The 20,667-nt window shown below is 45.9% G+C and overlaps 1 protein-coding gene across 1 annotated transcript; it reads right to left on the bottom strand.

The window, feature by feature from the left end:
* Positions 1-3,322: 3,322 nt before the first annotated feature.
* Positions 3,323-20,299, bottom strand: LOC149356271 (uncharacterized). The gene is made up of 10 exons (XM_089576294.1): positions 20,066-20,299; positions 16,768-16,958; positions 15,145-15,371; positions 14,586-14,687; positions 13,590-13,628; positions 11,318-11,494; positions 7,914-7,952; positions 5,280-5,461; positions 3,972-4,131; positions 3,323-3,438 (listed from the first exon to the last, which is right to left on the bottom strand). The coding sequence occupies exons 1-10, from the start codon at positions 20,237-20,239 to the stop codon at positions 3,323-3,325; spliced, it is 1,407 nt and encodes a 468-aa protein (XP_089432420.1). The 5' UTR covers positions 20,240-20,299.
* Between the last annotated feature and the right edge of the window lie 368 nt (positions 20,300-20,667).

Below are 20,667 nucleotides of genomic sequence, written 5' to 3'. Positions count from 1 at the left end.
TGTGCGTTAATTTTTTCCTTCTCCAAGATGGCGGCCATGCAGAGTCAAAGTGTAGGTGCCTACGTGCTCTTGTCGCGCTTTTTGGTGTTTTGTTTTTTCGACGCCGACGCTGTGGCGCCGCGAGTGCTCGCCCGCTAGCGCCTGAGGGCTTTAAAAGGTGGCCGTATGGAAACGAACTTCAGTCCGCTCTTCGGTGGAAACGCTGCCGCCGCGAACTCCCGGGTCTCCGAGCCGCCGCACCGCATCCTCGAAACCGCAAGCTGCCCTGGACGGACGTCGCCTTCGGGGGCCGCACTGACTGCGTGTTTGTGGATGGACTGCAGCCGCGCTTCCCGGTTGACTGTATGTTTGTTCACCTTCTGATTTCTTGGGACTTTTCACCTCTCAGACGCGTGAGAGCTAACTAGGCCTAACGCCCAGACCTAGCGTAGCTACCCGTGCATCGACGGGAGCCAGCCCCTGGGGTGGCCCCGTGACCACCACGATGATCAACGCCGTCGACGGAGATGAACTGGCACCCTCGGAATTTGAGAACGGTGAGTGGGAGACCGTTCTCAGCATGCACGACCGCATGATGAAAAAAGGCGGGAAGCCTGGAAACGCCAGCGGAAACGCTGGCACGAACGCCGCCGCGAATTTCGGCGGGAACGCTGGCGATCACGACGCCGGGGAGAAGAAATCGACTGCCACTCAGAAAAAGAGGCAAGACCCGAACATCCGAAAAAGGGCACCAATGCCGAAGCTCCCGGAGAGCGACTATAAAATAATCTTCAGGCCCAGAGGCTGCAACTTGAACGATTACGTGCCACGTCACCTACTGCAGGCCACCTGCGCGGCCGCGCAACTACCATACGGAGATGTCCTGGACGAAGACACTTCAAGAATCAACTCCGTGAACAACACGTACACGATCAGCACACCGAATCGTCAACGCGCGAGCACATACGCGAGGATAAAGACGATAGTTATCGGGGAGAAGACCCTCGCCATGGCACCCTACGTCGCGGCTCCCGATGACGCAATAAAGGGCGTGGTATACAACGCCTATGATATCGGAACACCGGAAGAAGTCCGTCAAGGATTCATCAAACGCAACCCGGAAATCGTAGTACTCAACGCCCGAAGAATTGGCAAGTCGAGATCTATTCTCATCACCTTTGGAGAGAAAAAGCTTCCCAGACAAGTCTTCTACTGGTGATCAGTGTTCATCGTCGACCCGTACCGAGAGCGGGTAGAGACCTGCTACAACTGCAGAAAGGCGGGACACAGGACGGATGTGTGCTATAAGCCATGGGTAAAGCGTTGCCGCAGATGCGGCGAAGACCATCCAGACCCAACGGAGGGAGAACTGCCGACATGCAAGCCCGAATGCATCGTATGCGGGGGGCCACACAACACCGGCAGCCGGAATTGCAAGTATCGACTGGCAAAGAAAGAACCTTATAAAGCCAAGAACTACCTGGGGCAACTTGACTCCGGACACCAACCAAGACCGAAGACCAGGGACCACCAGAAGCAGATCGAGCTCCTTCCCACCATTACCGGGGACCGGAGGCGCCAGCTCGGGTCCTGACAGAGAGAGCAGCTCGAGCAGAGGAAGAGGCTCAAGCAAGGACAGAGACGCGGGCAAAAAGGTGAGCTGGCCAGATAAGGCCTCTTCTTGGGAAACCGCTCGGGAGAAGGAACTGGTAGAGCAGCTCGCTAAGAGAGACAGAGAGCTAGACACCATAAAGAAGGAAATGGCGGAGCTGAGGAAACTCATTAACGCTAACACAAAACAGCCGAAGGTGGTCGAAAAACCTCCTTTGCAACAATCACAAAACGCGAGTCAGGCGCCCCCGCGTGACACATATGAAGGGGGAGACATTCAAAACGCAATGGATACAGACACCAGAGTCCCCTTGAAAAGACCTCTACCCAGAGAGGGAAACACAGACGACAGTAATCCCAAAAAGGCGGCAGAAAGTCCTAACGAGGACGCATCGGCTAAAACCCACATCAAGGTTAGGTCGGACATGAACGCACTATTGAAGCGGGTTGACGCTCAAGACGCTAGAATTGATGCCCTTACCGCTAGGGTAGACAAAATAGCCGAACGTGCTGACAATCTGACGGCGGAATTCGTCATGTTCAGGGAACGAACCATGGGTTGCTTCCAGCAAATTCTGGAACAACTAGCAAACATAGAAGCCAGGCTTCCCCCTGTTGCCGGCAACACCCTCCCCTCGCTGCAACCGCAGCAGCAGCCTCTATAGGACATCATGGCCCCTCGCCAACAAGTTAGAATCTGGCAGTGGAACTGCAGAGGCTTCCAGTCCAAAAGATGGAACCTGCAAGCATACATTCAAAAAAACATAACCACACCGGACGTAATCACGCTGCAGGAGGCAAGCGGCATGGTCAAATTAAATGGCTACGCCGCGTACGCCCCGCTAGAAGTGCAAAAAGAGCACAAACCCAAATCGTTCACGGCCACGCTAGTGCAAAGAAATCTAACGGCAACGCAACACGCACTCGAAAACAGAAGCGAGGACTACGTGGTGTTAGAAATAATCCCAAACAGAAAAGGGGACAACAGTCTCTTTATTCTGAATATATACACCCAAGTAGCACAATGTGGGCTATCATGTGCGGGCCCTAGTGGGCCCGATGAGGGCAATGTTTGTCGGGCCAACGCAGGCTCTGCAACTCGGGCCCCGGTAGGCCCAAAGAGGGCAGCCCACCAAGCTACCCCATTGGTCCCACTTTGGACCGATCGGGGCAGCCCAAGTGAGGCACGTCTGAATCGGTCCAACAGCGAAAGTAGGTGGGCTGCCTACATCGGCAGCCTAAACGGGTCCCTCAACAGATTGATGTGGGCTGCCTATATTGGCAGCCTAAGTCGGTCCTACAGCAGGTTGATGTGGGCAGCCTATGTAGGTTTCCTCAATGGGGCCCACAGCAGGTTGATGTGGGCTGCCTACATCGGCAGCCTAAGTCGGTCCTACAGCAGGTTGATGTGGGCAGCCTATGTAGGTTTCCTCAATGGGGCCCACAGCAGGTTCAGGTGGGCTGCCTTAAAGGGATCCACAACGGGCTATCTTGGGCAGCCACTACTGTTTCTTAGGTTGGCTTAAGCCCCTGAACAGGGACAGGCAAGTGGCGGCAATGATATTAAGATAAACTGTAATAGTTAACTGGAATGTCAGATTCTGTGAGCAAGTGACGTATTTTGCTATGCCACTTCAGCCCACAGATCAGGTACACAAAGCCATCAAAATGCAAATTAACATATTTTATTTCAAGAAAAAAAAAAACACTGTCAGCGGGACATCCTACTGTGCTACTTCATCCTGGCCCTGCGGCCGCCATCCCGGTCCCGGGCCCCTCTCAAATATCCGGCGATGCGGTTATTGATTACTGCCACATCCGCATCCGGAATCCGGCGCTGGACAGCAGCTGAAATCACATAAATCTCATTTATGACACAATCGATTCAGACAGCTGGAAGAGCACTCATCTTATTAGCATTTGAAAAGAATGCCCCAATGCATCAAAACAGCTATGCAGCTGCCAATAGCAAAATGTACTTTTATTTTCAAGGTATAAAACTTCATTGACACTTAACATCTAAACAAAGAAGGTTATGCCAGAATATTTTTGAATATTTGCGAGATACTAAGACCTACCAAACTAAACATCACACTAATAGGTTCGTTCAATTCACCTATTGAACGAACCTAATACATTTATCGCACTGTATCAGTACAATTTGCTCTTGATGCACTCAAACTGTAGACTGCCAGTACACATGTAAGCATAACGCCCGAAGTCAGGCACAAGGACTAAAAATGTGGTCAGTTACATATAAAATTAGTGTAAAACAGAAACATACCAACAATCACATTGTAGAGCCTTAGGTCCTTGAGTCAGGCACAAGGACTAAAAATGTGGTCAGTTACATATAAAATTAGTGTAAAACAGAAACATACCAACAATCACATTGTAGAGCCTTAGGTCCTTGAAGGCTGGCTTGTCTCTTCGCCCCTCCAATGTGTATTCCAGGGCCACTGGTGTTTTGATGAACGTCTTCATTATGAGGCGTGTAGCCTCATCCGGAGTCGTTCCGCCAATCAAACCAAGCTTTTTCGTCTGAAAGAAAAATTACAAGAATTACCTTGCTAGCTGCACAATTGATGTAGCGGAGTCCCTTGTACTTTTTTCGGTTTTGGCATATAAAGATGCTTTGCAATAACAACTCTGCTAGCACTAATATGACTCAATGACATTAAGAAATGACAATAGGATATTACTATATTTGCTAGGATGCAATGATGATGAAGGCTCCTGGCAACAATCAGGCCAATAAAACTGCTGCTCTCCACTCCACCTTCAGCAAGCATCACTGCATCGAAGTGCAGTTGAAACCTCAGCAATGAAAGCCCTCAAGAATGAAATTCCAGCGGCAACAAAGAATCTGGCAGCCCTGGTGAACGCCCATAGAGATCATTACATTTGCCGCCTCTCAACAGCGAGCGTTCTTTTTGTTCCGCATTAACAAAAACTTCAGAAGCGATCAATATTTTTTTGGCACATGAGCCAGTTGGGAATACAGAAGTACCAGATTTGCACAAGCAAACTAGCCAACAGGCACTGGTGAAGGCATTGTTTTTACATTAAATTGGTAAAATAAAAATGATGCAGACAGCTATGCATTTTGTATGCTGAAAACAGTGTTTTGCTAGCCCATCTGTTGGAAACAATGTAGGCATGATACATCCATCGCGACAGTACCCCAGCTACCGGCTGCAAACAATGCCCGCTGCCACTGAAGGGAGTGTGAGGACGCAAGTTTGTGACCTCACTGTCCACCATATGCATGCTACGACTGACCACGTCTTGCTGACATCAATATATCTGGTATCGTTATAAGTGGACTGCACTGTAATGCAGGTGACAACCCAACATATCAAACACTGGTTTAATCAAGCTGTATGGTCGTGCCTTCTTAACCTAGGAGTAGTATGCTTGACTCGACATCCTAGAGAACTGGAAGGTTGATTCTTATTCCGATTGTATCTTTCCACCTCACATGAACAACCCGAACTGGCAGCTCCTTGCAACTTTCTGATATCATGCGGTCCCGTTAAGTTGAACAAACCAGTTGCACAAAAAAATCATTGGCCAGCCATGCAAGCTACCAGCTTCCAGCACCATGCGAGTGATTTCTAGCTCACAATGCCAACGACAAATTTTGCAACAATGCCAGCTTGTCTTCATGGCTACCACAGGGAGCTTACCAGAAAGGTTCGTTTGTCAGGATCTCCAAGCTCCTCCTCGATTTCTTTGAGTACCTCAACAGAGGTTGCCGGCCCGATTTCTCGGCATGGGTCTTCACTATAAGCAGCTGCGTAGTTTCCTTTCAGCTCCTTAACGTCAGCCCGGATTTCCATTAATAGCTGTACAACCCGGTGCATATTGCCTGGGGAAAATCACATGAAGTGCAAAAATGAAACATTCATCTTTACTAAATATCATCATCAGCCTGACTACCCATTGCAGGGCAAAGGACTCTCCCATATCCTTCCAATTAACCTGGCCATGTGTCAGCTCATCCAATTCGATTCCTGCAAACTGCCTAATCCCGCCTAGACACCTGGTTTCCTGCTGTCTCCTACACATGCCTTATCTTGCAACCTACTTCGCTACCTTTAACCGTCAATTACATTCCCTGCCTCTTTCTTTTGACTAGCCTATTATTAACCTGCATTTGTTCACTGACCCACTCTGCTCTCTTCCTTACTTACATTACATCTACAGTGAAATCTCGTTACTACGAACACATTAACGAATTTTTCAAATTAACGAATTTTTTAAGAATCCCCGGCAGATTTGCTATGTTTTCAATGTAAAACTATTTCAGAATTACGAATTTCAAAATAGCGTATATTTCAGAATAACAAACGTATTTTATTTCTTCTAGAATTTTGGAATATCAGTATTACGAATTCGGCTAAAATTAACAGCGCCGCAGCTTGCAACTCTCGCGTGAAACAGAAACTGCCGTTTCTGTGTGTATGGTCCGTGGGCCGTAGCTATCATCATCAGCACATCTAGTACCAGCTCCTAGCGCCACCATGAAGCTATGGTTTATTACGCAGTAGCCAGCAGGCCTAGCTGCCTGCGTTTTTTTTCCTGTGTTGTGTGTCGTACGCGGGTCGTTCGTTCGTGTGTTCGTGCGTGCGGGACGGTATTTCTTTTTTTGCCACAGATTATCTTATGGCGAAGTTTGTGCGATATTGGCGATGTATTAGCCAGCGAAATGCCAAGAAGATATGAACACAGCTGCTTTCCCTGCAAGAAATCGACGCAGGGAAAAAGTGATTCGGCCTCTACAGACAGCTAGCATTGCCCCATCGAATGCCGCGAACATTATGAAATACCAAGACAAGATTTTCAAACTTCAGGGAGCATTGAAGATGGGGTCATAGAGAACTCTGACGTTTCTGTTTTTTTTTTTGCATATGGACAAAGTCCGTATTTTCATCGCTCAGTGCAAATACGCATGCGATGAGGTGTTCCGGAAAGTGGAAGGTGTATGTGCTGTAGTGGTGTAATGTAGTGCGCGGTCATGTTTGCTGCACGCGGCAGAAGATGGTTGGTTTAGTTGGTTTATGGGGTTTTAACGTCCCAAAGCGACTAAGGCTATGAGAGACGCCGTAGTGGAGGACTCCGGAAATTTCAACCACCTGGGGTTCTTTAACGTGCACTGACATCGCACAGCACACGGGCCTCTAGAATTTCGCCTCCATCGAAATTCAGCCGCCGCGGCCGGGATCGAACCCGCGTCTTTCGGGTCAGCAGCCGAGCACCATAGCCACTGAGCCACCGCGGCGGCACACGCGGCAGAGGAAAACAATGGATTTCTTCAAATAAATCAGCTTTGGAGTTAGTGTAACATTTTCACTTGAGGTTTTGCTGGTCTACACACGTGCCCACTGCCAAGGTACGTCATTTTCATACCTACGTTTGACCACTGGCTTATAATCGCAGATTTTTCATTGCAACGATATTTTAAAATAAATAATTTTGTGCGGTCCCGCAGAATTCGTTATATCGAGATTTGACTGTACTGTATTTACTCGACGCTAAGTAACCTTTTTCTCGATAGCAGTGATTAAAGTGAGGGAGGAGATAAAAAAATCTACCCCCCCTTTTTTTGCATCAATATCTTGCCAAGATGGATGCAAGCAGTAACAATTCATTTGGCAAAAAAATTTAGCAAACATCTTCCTAAAACGCAATTGCACTGCGCTTGAATTTCAAGCTATGACAGCCCTCTTCAAACTTATCTGACTTTCATTATGGATGCCGAACAGCTGACATTAAATAAGGCAAATGTGGGCCCACAGCACCTGCAAAGCCTGCTGACATAGCCAAATGGCTGCCATTACGAGGTCCATGTGGCAACACGCTGAAAGAGCATTAGGGGTCATTTTCAGCCGGCTTCTGCCATCCTGCGCCACTAGCTGTCATGTAGTGTCGGAGCGCAGCAACACAAGTGGATACCGCGCCGTGGACACTGCACGAACTCGGGTCTCAGACTCCAGTTCGATTGAGTGAGCAAGCATGCTAGAAGCCTTGTCTACGTTCTTTTCCTCTCAAAAAAGGGGGTGCTTAGATTCACATGCAAACTTTCTGTCCAAATTTTCTTTTGCCAAGTTGGGAGGGGGTGCTTAGAATCGTGAAAGTATGGTATCTACAAAAACACACACAAACTCCTTTTCAAATCATAAACTCAACAGTTTTCAAGGACCCACAAATTCCAAGGTTATCAAGGATCTCAACAACAGCTTTTTAGTTAAATTCCATGCATTTCAAGGATGCAAATGAGTGCTGATTAAATCATTGTAAGAGGATACAAGAGTACTTACGTTGGTTTGCGACACACCGTGGGTCTTCACAGTGTCGACCTGCAAAATTGAACCAAACTTTTTTAAAAGTGTCAAGCGATAATTCAGAGAGCTGCCAACTTTAGTTCAGGTTTTCAGTAGAAGAGTAAATGAGATATCAAGGAAGTTTAAAACATTATGGTTGAAGCACAGATCAGAGGTTTTCTAAGTTGCCCTTCCAGCAGTTTCACTGACCTAGTTGAATGTTACAGGCTTCAGCGGCGTTTACATAGTATACTATTATAGTCGGCTACTGCTCGAAAAAAATGGTGGATTTTACTCCCTAAAGAACCCTTCTGTAACCAATGGCACTGAGAGATTCTAAAGTATAATCCCCTTAGACCTGATAGAGAGACAATGCAGGGTGTGGCAGATGAAGGAAGGTTCACCATGCCTTCACCACCTTCACCTCCATCTGCAGTTATTTTATCGTGCCAAAAGTATGCGTTCGCCAAGTGCTATTGGCGCATTGTTCAGTGCAGCCTCCTCACACCCGATACTGGCACTTGTGAGAGGACACCACCACTAATGTGTCACACCATGAAGGACGCAGGGGTTGAAAATAGGAAACAATGGTCACTGTTCCACGCTTCTTATCAAAAAGCAACCATTGGTCAGTCTTTTACAAAATAAATATATTCTCCGATATCAAATTAGTGAGCTTTTACTGTATATGGTAATAAAACGGCACTGGCCATCGTTGCTGCTGCTGTGCAAGGTATACCAAGGAATATTTAATATTAGGCACTCTTCACTGCCAAAATGCACTGTAATTAAGTGAAAAGAGCTTGTCAGCCTTCCACTTTGTTCAATCTATCTGAATGTATATTGTGAATGAATCTCCAGTAAATGAAGCTGTGGGCCCCATGCAGAAGCACACGGGGCAGCACTCGCGGTGAACAGGCACCGCCACGAATGGGCACCGGAGTTTTTCAAGGATAGACGCGGCCACCTGGGCAGGTCGCCCGCTTGAAAAAGGCGGCTGTAGGAAAGTAATTGGGGTCTGCACAGCGGAACATTGACAGTTTGGTCTAGCTGGAGTGACATAGCGAAGCATGAACAATGCAGGCACCACAAGGCGCAAGACTGAGAGACACTGACAAGCCCTGTCTGCCTGCTGGGCATTTATTTCTAGGCTGAAAACATGAAAATGGAAGAAGACAGAAGGAAAAGCACGCGCAGTTTGGAAAGGCCAAGCAAAATAACAAAGAGGAGGGGATAAAAAACATGATAACAAGGTAGGAAATTAAAAAAAAATTGTGAACCCTCCTCCTTCCACATGCGGTGCAGTTTCACAGAAAGCCAGCCTCAAATTCTTCATGTGGGCAAGAAGAACTCTAGTTTGGGCTAGTTGGTTCATGATTCAACAGGAAAATGGCGCAAAAGACGTGGACAAAAGAGACAAACACGACAGGACCAGCGCTGGTCCTGTCGTGTTTGTCTCTTTTGTCCACGTCTTTTGCGCCATTTTCCTGTTGAATCTTCATGTGGGACTGGCTAAGGAAAAAATAAAAATAAAGGAACACTGCGGGGGATTTAGCGGCGGAGAAGGATGGAACAAGTGTGGGAAAAGAATAGGAGTGAATGAAGTAAGAGCCAAAAAAGGAGAAAAAGGCATGAAAAAAGAATAAACAAACATGATCGCAATGCGCAAAACCTGAAGACCCAAAAACGATTACTGGGGCTTGGCAAGCCACAGGCAGCTGTTATTAAGCAGAAGACTTTTGATAAGCTTTGGCTATCTTTCTGGTGAGGCAGTTGGCACTTTTCTCGATGATAAAGGAAAGGATGGCAGATTCACACTGATCACTCTGTCCATGCAATGCTCATGCACACAGTCACTGATACAACAACCCAGCTATGAGCATGGAAAACTTCCATTACAGCACAGCACAAAAAGTGATCTACGGTTTCTAATACACATGCATTTTTCCTTTGTCAGGCAGGTCATAAAGCTCTCAAAGCTTATTGCAGGCCCATTGCTCAATGCTTTTCAAGTGGTGAGAAAAGTCATGAAAGGATGTAGATGCCTACTTTTCCTTTTCATTGAAAGAAAGTCCTACCTCAAATCCCGACTTTAATGCTAGTTCTTTGACTGTACTTCCAAGTCTTCTGCCACCAAATTAAGCTAGGATGGGGAATGTAACAGGTGGCAGCGAGCCACTCGACCTCCTGTTTGGAGTAGGATGGTGTGTAAAGAATGCTGATTTATTCAGAGCACCCACGAATAAGTAAGGACAAAGAAAACTGCCCAGAAGGAAAGTGGCGGCAGCACATGGGAAAAAGGAGTGAGCTAGAGGGAAGAAAAAATATTGAAAGCAAAAAAAAAAGTAACCAAGACAAATTTGCAAAACTAAGCGCAAAAAACGCAAACAGTAAATATGCAGTAAAAGCGCTACATTTCCATTAGTTACCTCTGCACTGCACCGGTCCTCATGCAAGCTACAGTAGACAAGGAAATATAGACCACAGGACAGATTAAATAAAGATGTAGAAGAACTGCAGATTGGGCTAGTTGGTGTAGATTCATAGTGAAGGTTCAACAGCGCAAACACACACAGACCAAGAAGGAGACAAGACACACACAGCGCTGAACTTACAACTGAAAAAATAAATAAAGATTACGCAATGATCAACTGTGTCCACGAGCGCGGCCCACGGGGTGCACATGGTGGTCCTAGTACATGCGCATTCCTTTTGTTGGGCATGGCAATTGGCTCCAGATATTGCAGATGCCTATGAGTTGCCAGATTTCTTTCTTTCTTTCTTTTTTTTGATGTGAGAAAGACTGCGAACGCAGGAAAAGGGAGTGTGCCCTCTATTGGGAAGGACGCCGTGTGGAAAATCTGGAAGCAGCAGATCCGGACATGATTGCCAGCTCACTGCTCGTTGGATGGCAGCTATCCAAGCTTCGCGTCACTTTGCTTCATAAATCTTATTTCGGGTGTCAAAAGCACTCTATCAGGCAAGTGAAAATGTATGAAACCAAACGACCAAAAAAACTGCAACCCAGGAATTCATTTGTGACCTTATAATGCCGCGAATACAAGGAACGAACGGCGACTATGAACCACGCACAGCAGAACCGCAGCGTCTCCACAGTGCGGCTGGGCACACCCTTCCCGAACAGAGCTCCCTTCCCGCCTCGAGGGGTGCATGCATTGCGGCGCGAGTTGCTCCTGCACAGTGCCCATTAGCAGAGCTAGGAAGATTGAAAAGCATGCCAGATTTGAGAGCTACATTCAAATATTCATTGGAAGGGGTTATTACGACATGATATTATATATAATTCAAATGATAAGTTATTCAGCACCTGTGACAGTTCTCAATGCTGACCAGTGTATAATTAAGTGACATCAACATCCAGAAACCCAACAGGTCCTCACTTTCGTCGTGCAGACTGTGTGCGCTGGGGACATCCATAGTCCGCACTACATCCCGGACAGCCTCATGACGGACTTCACTACTGGTGATGCTTGTCGTAGGCATGGGTGAAGCTCGGTCCCTGGGGCCACCAGCTGAAAGGACCTCTGCACTACTCTCGTGTGCATACTCTGCTAAGTCTGCAAAGAATGGTAGTAGAAAGCAAGAAATGGTTTCACCAGTACAAAAAGCACAGTGCAAGGGTGCTAAAGAGCTTTTTAAAAAAAATGAGGTCAGAACATAAAGATCATGTACCGTCTTTGCCAAAAGTAACCAGGCTGCATGTTTTGCTTCTCACTTGTATTCTAAAGCCAACATGGATTCCCAGAAGGCAACAACTTGTTTAGAAGTGAGGACAGGATCTCGCCTTTACTTTCCATAGATTTAATGCTTCATAAGTGGTATGAAGTCTGTACCACCCAACCCAGAAGCGAAGCACGCAGCCTGGTTACTTTTGGCAAAGACGGTACAAATCGGCCAAAACTATATGCAATATCATTAAATGGGCCCTAAATCACCTGTGCTTGGGTTATAATATACCTCACTTGCTTAATTGTGTTGTAATAAACATTAGAGCAAAATACTACACCTCTACCCGGATAACACAGCCCACAATCGCATTCAAAGTTTGAAAGGCTCTCTCCTTTGACTTTTGCATTCACTCTTTCTCTCTGTGCAACACTACTATGTATCGACGGCTTTTAATGGCTACTTGTCAGCTGCAAGCATGCATCACATATCTATTGCACATGAGAAGTAGTAATACTAATTTTCAGTTAGCACAAAAGAAAATTATGGATGTTTAGTACATGAGAATGTTTTTTTAAAGATTTCCATTTTGCACTTCCGCTCTCGCGCTGGCGGCTCAAGTGGCCTTCGCCACTTTTGCATTTCTAACACGAAATCATACACAAGGTTAACACCTCGAATGTTTGGCACAGGAATAAGAGCCACAGCCAAAAACTGCATGCATGAAGCAGATGACCACCATGCCTGGCCACGCTAGAACAGAAGTTCCTGTTTGCAGAGACAACTAAAAAAGCAAACGCACAAAACCACCAAAGGTGGGCACGGGACCCAAGGAAGAGCTCCAGCCATTGCGCATGCCAAAAACATCAAAAGGAGGAATGCCACGAAGGCACGGAATTTCAAACTTTGATTGCAAACAACTTCGCTTCTAAACATTGCTTGGAAAAAAAATTTGCTGGAATTGTATAGTGAAACAGTATAAACTAGCTGTTTAGAGCTCCTTCAACTCTTGAAAAATGTGTGCCCACAGCCCTGCCCACACAGCAGTTGTGGCTGCTGCATGCATTTGGGCATTACAGCCATGACATTAGAACTTCGGTCCAGTGTGCCGCTGGTAAAGCTTTTCTCATGGAAGAACATGCTGCTAAAGTGGCCCTTGAGCCCCTGCCACCCGTACAGCATAATTCAAGAACACCGCAACTGACACATCACCTGCAAGCTCTGCCATGGAAGTTATATGCGTTGCAAAACAGAATATAAAAATACCCTCTTCCAAAGCCACAAATGACTATGTTACTAGCTTATTCATTGGCGAGTAAATAGTACAGCACAAGGTTGTGCAGACCACCGGCGTAAGCCCCCCACATTATTTAGATTCACACTGCTTTTAGTAAGCTTGTTGACCGAGCCGAGAAAAGTGGAAACTGTTGCAGCCTATCGTAGGCTCAGTTGAATGGCAGATGCACAGGAGTGAGTGTGACTGCCAGAGCTGCAGAAACAACAGTGCTGAATTCATGCAGCTGGTGTTTGCTGCCCTCTGCTGCCACCGCACATTACGTGTAAACGAGGAAGAGTGACAGTATATTCCTAATCATTGATTTCAATGGTCCTACAAATGTAATTGTCAAAAAATACTTTCATTGATTGCATATGGGTCCATTTCCATCCATCAGCAGAATTTTGAACTAGACAGACTCTTTTGTGTCCCTTCAATTAACACACCATTTAGAACCTTTCTTTGAGACATTCAGTGCATGTTAGTGTTTTCATACGTTTGTGATGTTATGAGTGTATGAAACGCATTGTGACTGGCCACAGTGAATTTTAGTTTGCTATTTTTGTAGTTTTAAAACAGTCCCACTTTGTATAGCGAAAAACACTTGTGCACATGTAAAGAGACGCCAAAAAATGTGATGTTCATAAAACCCCAGGAGTTGCATATTAATATTGTACTTCACCATGTAAAAGAAAGAGAAGTGCACTTACCGTCCTCAACCCGAGGCATGCGAAGCTGTAAATCTGGAACTGAAACAAATACCCAAATGCAATATTACCTCTCAGCACAATCTTAACCACGATTAGCTCCTTTCGGAGCCCTGCAAGGCCTGTGAGCAAATCTCAACCCTCACAGTATAATGCAGTACAGTTGAACCTCAATATAATGAAGGCGTACATTCGGGAAAAACTTCGTTAAATCGCAGACGTTGTTGCATCGTTTTTTTGTCTTTCAGTGGTACAAATGGTATTGCACATCTCTAGAAGCTTCCTATTCCACTTTATTTTGCCTACGTGGTTAATACAAGCCATTTTAGAAAAAACACTATGCCAAACGAGCACCGAGAGTAGTTCAGTAAAGCTGTAACTCAAAATCGCTTATCTCAAAATCTCACATTGTTCAGATTTTCAGCAGAGCCGAGCAGCTCCCAACTGGCACTGTTCATTTATATGCAACCCTTGACATATTTTGTGACCAAATTGAAAACATCTCCAAATCTTTATTGGTGGATAGAGGTGTAAATGTCAGCACCGAAAATTATCACAAGCTGATGCAGTGACTGCCACGGGGCTGGCGCTCTCACCAAATACAAAACCAAGCAGCGCTGCAGCAGACCATTACTTGTGTCACGCCAACCTGAGACATGTCACATGCCCTTGCGGGACAGTGAAAATGAGATGCTCTTACTAACCAATTGCATGCTCTTACTGCAGAAGGCATCCATCCAGACACACAGCGCACCTTTCCTTTCCTCAAAATCGGCCAATTTTCATTTTGGGGAAGACACACTTTGGCCACATCTATGTGTCTCTCAATGCTAAACAGAGAAGCAAACCATGCCAAACCATGACAAACAGTGCTCTCACAGTCTTAATTGGTTTAATTGGAATTAAAGGCCAATTAATCTTTTTATTTGTGCACTTTCAGGAACAAAGCATTAACTTAACTTCACATAACAACAGTTTAAATCCTAATGGTGAACTCACCGTGCCTTTTTGGTGACGGAAAATCTTCACATGAGCTGCCAGACTCAATGTGCGAAGTCTGCTCTGCGATTTCCATTTTTCTTTTGGCATCAGCGTAAGTGTCTGTTTTGTAAAAGAATTAAGGTGACTAAACCAGGTGCACAGGGTACTGGGCACAGCTTCACCAGCTGCATAGACTAGAGCGACATAAGCTATACATGCAAGATAAAACAATATTACAAGAAAACATTTACACACAGGTCATCTCTCATAACTGGTCATCTGCAAATTTAAATTTTTGTGCAAGCCTTAACTAGGAGCAAATTTTTAGCAGTACTCAAATCTCACCGAACCTATAAATGTCTTGCATGTATTTGTGGAGAAATATGTCAACCAGATAAACCAACATTGTAAATTTTATCCTGTGTGCTTTACGATATGCTGCCACCATTTTTTCTGCTTGTGCTAGTCAGAAAATCAATAAGCTTAGTTTCTTGCCAAAACAGGCAAGTAAGTATTAATGTAGCGAGGTTTAGGACAGTAAGTATAAGTATATTGTGAATAAAGGAGCTGCTCATACCTGCATAACCCAGCACCCTGCAGGGACACCGTTGCCAATCAGGGCCAGGCTTCAGCATATTGCGGGCCATCTGCTCCACAGCATGAGGCCCAGTGCCTTTTGGGGGCCACATGCACCTTGTTGTGCTTTTGCTCAGCCAGCGAACTGGCACTGCCCCGACGGAGTCCTTCTCATTTGTGAACAAAACCACACAGTACATGCGGTCGTGTCGCGCCCGCTTTCTTTTCCTGTGCAGAGAGTAAACAAAGGCATAAAATTTTGCGAGCACTTCATTGTGTCTTGAATGTGATATGCCCATCCTTAACTTAGACCAGCTATAACATAAATATGCAGACAATTTAAGCCAGACTTCTGCTTAATTTGTGCCATTGCATCAATGAGCAGAGGAAAGTTGAACCCAAAGACCCATTACACCACATCTGCTACATCTCAAACACCACAGATACGCTTATGGGAGCTGAAAGTTTAGTGGCTGGCAAAGCACATTTTTACATTCACAGCAGCTTGGGTTCATTACGGCATGCATCACAGTCATTAAAAAAGAAAAAAGAAGTGGTAGCCAGTACCATGCTGACATTCCTAGAACCATATGTTTAAGGGGGACGCGACCTTTGAAAATCAAAAAATCGTGAAAAAGTCGAATTTTGGAAGATTATATATTCCGGTAGTATGTCTTATAAACTACCCTTCCTGTAGTTATCAATGCCCAACTCGGCGCAGAAATACTCGAAATTAATTATATAACAAGCGGCGGCGGCCGCGGAGCAGCGAGCAAGCGCCGAAAATTCCCAAACTTCGCGCGCGCGCCATTCCTCTCCCGCCGAACTGAGCGCCGCCTCTTGGTCTTGTTTTGTTTGTGAATTCTTGCGCTTTCTTCAGCCATCCTCAGTGGCGGCGAAGGCGTGTACATTTGAAAGATGTGGCCTATAAGACTGTCAAAAACGCGTCAGCCCGCGCAAGTCAAGGGGATTTGACCAATTTGACTACCGATCGAAGAGGCGCGGCACCTATGCGCACGCCTTGGTTTGTTTTCGCTAGGTTCGCATTTCAGTACAGACGCCAAGTAATATTCAACAAAGCGCCCACAAGTCTAAAACGCACCCTACATAAAGACAGTCGAAGGTTTGATTCAATTCAATTAGCAGCCCTATTTGTAAGCTTAAAGTAGCCCATGTCTGATCATACCAGCCGAATCACTCAGAGCACCGCTCGTACTACTGCTCATTCTTACAAAAAACTCCGAGCTCGAGCTCAAATTCGGCGAAGCTGCCAAAATCCACCCGGAGAAAACATCAACGCACAAGCCCAGCAGTTGCATTCTGCCGACGTCGAGGCAGCGCGCGAAGTGGTGCTAGTCGTGTGTGCTTGCCCATTTGGCAAGCATCCACTAACTGCAGGCGCATTCCAAATAGATGGCAATTTCAGCTGGGGAAAGCGAAAAAAATGTTTGCAGCCAATAATGCACATTTTATTTTGCTCGAACCTGTACGTAGCTGCGCAAACAAAGCATTCGCGGGCAGCAGTAACAGCCTTTCATTTCAACACGTGGAACGGGTGCCATCGACTTGAACTGCAGAGAAGCTCGAACAAGTTAGATTTTAGTAGGACAAGAAGAGTACTTACCGGTCGTTCAAATGGCGATCCATAATGCAGAGCACGTTGGCTGTCGACGGCAAACGCGGGAACGCGTAATGCAGCACACGACTGTCTACGACGCAGCGCACGCTGACTCTCGACGACAAAAAAAGGCGGGAATGCCGCGTTGGCTTTGGTGGCTTTGGCTTTGGCAAGATGAGGGAGGGGATGAGGAGGTGCTGCGAGGGTACAGTTGCGAGGTGATGATGATGATGATCATCTATTCACCATTCCCTGTGTCGGGTGTCGGTATGTGTCGGCGCCCACCCGTTTTAAGAGCGTAATCCATCGGACGCAACCGCTGCTGCCGATTCGATTTTGGCTCACTTTTGCTGCTTGTGAGCTTCTCGGAAAAGGGCTAGGTTTTCGATAGTCGATGGGTAACCCAGCGCAGCGCCTCCTCTGACATCAATAAACACAAACAAAACAGCAGACGTTGAAGGATGGATGGATAGGAGCGCCCCCTTTGAAACGGGGTGGTGGCAATTGCCACCAAACTCAACTTTTCTTTCTTTTTTATTTTTTTTTTGTTTAGTGTGTTGGCAATTCTTATTAAGAATCGCCGTCATCTTTACCTACAGTTTCCTACAATTCTAACCTTATGCCACATCTCTGCTTTTCAGCCACCAATCCTCCAATCGCTTTTTGCTGACTTCCACTGCAGATTTATTTACATGACCATTGTTATCTTTAAACCCTAGGGTCTACCTAGGGTTCAACCCTAGGGTTGAAGCCAAACAGTTGAAAGCGTCCTCTTGCGACCGAAACATTCATTACTAGTATTTTTTTTTTTTTTTAACGTGCAGACGCGTACTGGGAAGACAACGGTCTTATTGTTTTTTAACATGCAACAAGCAAAAAAGAAACTAAGCAAACTAGACCCTCCAGGTGCCACCTAAATAGTGTTCTGAAACTTTATCGTAATCGTCTTGGAAAATTTTCCCACCGGTCGAGGCGGGAAAATTTCCCAAGATGGCTACGATAAAGTTGCAGAGCACTGTGTGTACATATCGCTTCTCGCCGCACTGCACGCCACGAACAATAGAGAATGGACTCTTTCGTACGATAAATGCCAGCAAATTACGGGACGTTACTCCGTGTGTCGCCTTGGCACTTTTAGTTGACCGCGAAAACACACTCGTTTTTTTTTTATTCGGGAACCAAAGCTATAGTCATGTCGCGCCGGGACTTTAACCAGTTATTTTGCTCCTGTGTTGAACACTGAGCCAGGATAACACATTAAAAACTACTAGTTGCATTTTGCGTTAAGTTTTGTGTTGATATCTTGCTCCTGGTCAAATGTTTCAGGGGAATCCCCCAAGGTGGAGTAGATTTGTAATAAGGGAGTAATTACTCATTGGCATCCACCCGAGCGCAGCCATACGGCTACAAAGGAAAGCTATACAGCTTTCTCAGAAACTTCGTAGTTAAAGAAAAATTCGTCCTGGTCCGGGGTTCGAACCCAGGACCACCGCTACACCGGAGCAGTCGCTCTACCAATTGAGCTAACCAGGACGGCAAAACATTTGACCAACACTGTTCCCACTTCGAGTTATTGATCAATTCGATCTCGCCCTACCATAAGCTTGCCGTCCTGGTTAGCTCAATTGGTAGAGCGACTGCTCCGGTGTAGCGGTGGTCCTGGGTTCGAACCCCGGACCAGGACGAATTTTTCTTTAACTACGAAGTTTCTGAGAAAGCTGTATAGCTTTCCTTTGTAGCCGTATGGCTGCGCTCGGGTGGATGCCAATGAGTAATTACTCCCTTATTATATATCTTGCTCCTCCGTGGTCTCTACGGCTACAGTTGCCTGTTACCATCGCCCGGTCTTTTCCACCGCCTGAAATGGTTCTGGTGAATCGAAGGCGGCTCAAATTATGGTTGCCGTGCATAGTTCTATTCTCTTTCGGTCCCCTTTCTTTCCTCATCCCCACATCTCATCCTCTAGCTCTCACGTATCTAATCTTTTCCTCACCTCACATCTCACGTACTATACCTTAATTAATAGGGTCCTAGGTCAGGGTCAGCAAACCGTCGTGGCAATACTACCTTTTTAAGCATGGCTGGGCCACTGCAATGAATGCTTAATGAAACATTATTACTGTTGTTGTTATTATTGTTAATTAAGAGTGATGACGTACGTTCGTCGTTTTAGCGGGCACATACACGCATGTGGACGACTGTGCACAATATACCTCGGCAATGTCGAGAATGCCCGCGCTCGGCTCACTAACAAAATTTTGGTCAGCTTGCCGGCTCCCTCAAATCTAATCTAATATATATTCACACATGCTCGGGATTACCGAAATTGCGAACTCACTCAATTAGACTCACAATTAATTAACGCACTCGATCTGCCTCACGATTCATCCAGTCATCGTTGCGATTCGATTCGATGCGATTATACGACTTTTTTTGATTGATTCAGGCAAGTAACTCAAACAGATGTAGCATGAAACAATTCTGCCGACCAAATTCGATTTCTGTGCCAAATTTGAGCTCGAACAATACGCCCGTTTAGCTGGGAGAAACATTCTACGGCGTGCGTTTATTTCCGCAACACGCCAAAGGGTTATCATTGTGTGAAAGTGCACAAAAATTGTGCGGGTTTGAGCATATGACTTGAACATATAGTGATAGAGCGAAAGCTGTGAGTCCTGATAGCCTCTTTAACACCCGCTTTTCGATATCAGCGTTTTTTTTTTCGTAATTTCTATTTAAAGTAGCTTTTAGAGAAATGAAGGCCTCATACTTTTGAGTATGAGGTCTTCAATCCAATCCAATTCAATCCAATCCCCAACCGTAGTTTTATTGTGTTGCTGTTGTTTATCTGTTTTGTCTTTTGCGTGGTGTCTCATCTCTAGTGTGTGATAAAGTGTTTTCAGTGCGCGGTATAGTGCATCGCCCTGTTTTGTACAGTATTTTAGTGAGTGTTTAGTGTGTGTACTGAGTGCACTGCAGTGCGCCGTGACTGACATCGCAGACGGGTGGTTGTGTTGGTGGCCGGAGTTCACAAGCTGGTTTAAGCCTTTGCGGCTGCAGAGCATGCGGAAATCATGAGTAAGTGGGAAAAATACCGGCGATTGCAGCGAGAGGTCACTGACTTTTTTCGTGACATTTCACATGACGAAAATGGATCAGAAACATCCACTATGCGCGAGGCTACCGGGCGTGACATTGAACCGGCTGACCGTTCAGGCGCACGCGTAGACATCCAGAGAAGTCCATATCTGGCAGAGCAGTCTGCTCAGGAATATGACTTTGAAAGTTCTGGCTCAGTAAGCACCTCTGAGAATTTCTCCGAAGACTGTGACGAAGAACGTGCCTTGGTCGCTGAAGAGCTCAGTGATTCGGATGCTGTCACTGACGCTTCTGGCCCAGAAGCAAGTGGTTCACGTGTTAACGTTCGTGATGAACTGAGGGAAATTGCTCTCAAACACTCGTTGACGCACTCGGCCATCAATGATCTCTGCTCGCTTTTCCAGAGGCTTGGTCATCCAATGCCAAGTGACGCAAGGACTCTGCTGAAAACAGAGACAAAAGCAAATGTGCGAGGAAATGTCGTATATTTTGGCTTGAAGCCACAAATTGAAAATCGCGTGAGATTAGGCCTCCGCCCTCAACAGAGCCCCAGCATTGAACTTCATGTAAATATAGATGGCCTTCCTATCTTCAAAAGTTCTTCTGTCAGCTTTTGGGTTGTGCTTTGTCGTGTATCAAATTGTGTACAGAACAGACCATTTGTCGTTGCTGTTCACTGTGACAAAAAAAAACCAACTAGCATTGAGGACTTTCTGCAGCCCTTTATTGATGAAATGAAGGACCTAGAGGTGTCAGGGATAGATGTTCATGGAACACATTATAGCATCTCGGTAACTGCCATAATAT

Source organism: Amblyomma mixtum, chromosome 3 (genome assembly GCF_055824585.1).
Source record: "Amblyomma mixtum isolate Tamu chromosome 3, ASM5582458v1, whole genome shotgun sequence".
Lineage (NCBI taxonomy): Eukaryota > Metazoa > Arthropoda > Arachnida > Ixodida > Ixodidae > Amblyomma > Amblyomma mixtum.
Note: the sequence above shows the minus strand (reverse complement) of the source record. Positions and strands in the feature narration are given on the sequence as shown.